Source organism: Triticum urartu, chromosome 1, assembly GCF_003073215.2.
Source record: "Triticum urartu cultivar G1812 chromosome 1, Tu2.1, whole genome shotgun sequence".
Lineage (NCBI taxonomy): Eukaryota > Viridiplantae > Streptophyta > Magnoliopsida > Poales > Poaceae > Triticum > Triticum urartu.
In genome coordinates this window covers 562490946-562493384 of record NC_053022.1, presented here as the reverse complement: position 1 = coordinate 562493384, position 2439 = coordinate 562490946, and the positions used below count along the sequence as shown (strand labels likewise).

Sequence of the window (2439 nt, the reverse complement as noted above, 5' to 3'; positions counted from 1 at the left end):
ATGAAGCTTTTCTCATCATCGATCGTCGACTTCCTAACTAGCGCGCCATGTTGGGCAGTAAAAGCCGTGATTTTGCTTCTGTAATTATCTTCACTCACGTAATCTGTTGTCACATGCATATTTTGCTTCTGTAAAAATTTCTACTAGTATATTGGATTTTTGGGATTGGTTGGATGTTAAATTCAGGGAGAGAGAGAGAGAGAGAGAGAGAGAGAGAGATCTGAGTGTAATTAAATATATGTGGGTAATTATCTTTTAGTAGTACTACTATAAGATTTTCCGGTTGGAATTATAGGAGGAACAGTAGATATAGCAAGTCGTTGCCAGCGCGTACGCAAATTTTAATTAACTTGTGAATGAACTTACACACAAATTATTGATTGAGTATAGTTGGCTAGTTGCCCACCCACATGCGCCCAGGCCGCTACTGCTAGTGCTAGCTAGTATAAAAGGGTGCACAGTCGACTTGGATGGCAACACCAAACCACTAGCTAAACTAAATTGCAGCTGGTTCAACTGCAGTGGCCATGAATCAAGACCAAGCAGCACCGGCTTTTGGTTTTGAGGGTGACTACAACCTGAGGATATCGAGGATCTACAAGTTCCCGGCAGGGCTAAGGGCTCTGGGCACCCGGTACATCGAACCGATGTTGGTAGCCATCGGTCCTTACCACCGCCACTTACCCCACCTCCAGGGGATGGAGCAGGTGAAGCGCCTGGCTACCGACCACTTCGTCAACCAAGTGGAGCCCACGCGAGAAGAGCTATACGCAGCAGTCCTCCACGTGGCGGGCACCGCCCGCCTCCTGTACGGCTACGGCATCATCCCGCCGGCACCAGCCGCAGCCGCAGGTGCCGCGCCGCCCCCGGCGCCTGCAGGAGACGCGCACCAGCAGGCGCCGGCGCAGGAGCAGCAGCAGCAGGCACCGCCTGCCGCAGCCCAACATGGCAATAATCCGCCACCGCCAATGGGAGACGTTGAATTTGCAGATATGCTTTTCCACGATGCTTGCTTCCTGCTGCAGTATATTAGAGTGCGTATGCTTAACACAGGGCCACCGTCGCTGGCACACCTCTTCTACTCCAAGCGCTCTGTCATCAATAATGACATCATGCTACTAGAGAACCAGCTCCCCTGGCTTGTGCTCAGCAGTCTCATCAATCTTACGGGCCACGTGCCCGTGACAAGATTCATTGTTCGGTTGGCAAGTGTTTTCCATGCTCGCAGGGGTCTCGGGGTGGAACAAGGCTTTGAGCTCGGTGACTACAGGCCGGGTCATCTCCTTGCTCTCCTCCGGTTCCACATGAAAGGAGACATGACACGGCAAGTGGACATGCTCGTCAATACTCCAAACCAGATCTCTGTATCTTTTAACGCCATCGGGCTCGAAGAAATCGGCATCAAGCTCAAGGTGAGCGACGGAAACATGTTCGCGGACATGCGCATCAACAAGAGAAGCCTCTTGCCCGGCCGCAAGCTCGTCCTGCCACCGATGTTACTGGGCAATGTATCCGTCACTTGCCTCGTCAACATGGCGGCTTTGGAGGTATGCACAGGCATATCTTTTGTGGACAACAATACTGTGGTTTGCTCCTACGTCGGTATCCTCGCCATGCTCATGCACCGGGAGGACGACGTGCACCAGCTGCGAGCTATGCATCTCGTACAAGGAGAACTCACCGACCGGGAGACGCTCGACTTGTTCACCAGCCTTGGCAAGCACCTGCCCTCGGGCGAACGCTATGTGAGTATCCTGGAAAGCATTGAGGAGTACAAGCTCGGCAATTGGCTTTGGATCGCGGTGCACAGGTTCTTTTACCTATACTTTACCAAGATCGCGACGTTTTTTGCTGCGATAGGTAGCATTGCTGGTGTGTTCAAGGCGTTCGAGCTCATTGTTGTGAAGAAGCACCAATAGAGGAAGGTAACCAAGAAGCTAGCCCTTCTTCCATCGCGCTTGATTATCATGGACGCATGGTGTGTCCGTCTTTCTGCATGTTTGGGTCTGCTGTCCTGTCCTACGACTACTGCACGGCAGGCGAATGTGTGTTTACCGAGCTTCCCTTAATTTTCTTGAGAGAGTGTGTACCTTCCTTGTAATAAGTGGTTCTCTACGTGTGTGTCAGTGTGTGTTTATCTTCCTCGGGTGTTGTTCTTTCTGCATGTGTGTTGTTTGTTTCTGTTGAAAATGAAATAAAATGTCGTTATGCTGTGGCAGCGACACAAATTCCCGCCTGTGTCTGTCTGTGTGTTCATCACACAGACAACCCTGTGTCCGTTTGTGTCCACCTGTCAGTCCTTGTGTTGTGAACAACGCATGCAGCGATCTCATCTCTTACAGTAATGTTTCGTTTAGATCAACCATGAAATCATATCTTTGCATTAATATATATTTATGTATTTGATTATATCTCCCCTGTCTTCGGGATAGACTTAAT

The 2439-nt window shown here is 50.2% G+C and overlaps 1 protein-coding gene across 1 annotated transcript; it reads left to right on the top strand.

The window, feature by feature from the left end:
• Nucleotides 1–527: 527 nt before the first annotated feature.
• LOC125533159 lies at nt 528–1919 on the top strand. The gene has a single exon (XM_048696913.1). It carries the CDS (start codon nt 528–530, stop codon nt 1917–1919), a length of 1392 nt encoding a protein of 463 aa, XP_048552870.1.
• The last annotated feature ends 520 nt before the right edge of the window (nt 1920–2439 follow it).

Excerpts from the sequence above, each read along its gene's own strand:
- LOC125533159 (XM_048696913.1), top strand. The coding sequence starts at position 528 with ATGAATCAAGACCAAGCAGCACCGGCTTTTGGTTTTGAGGGTGACTAC.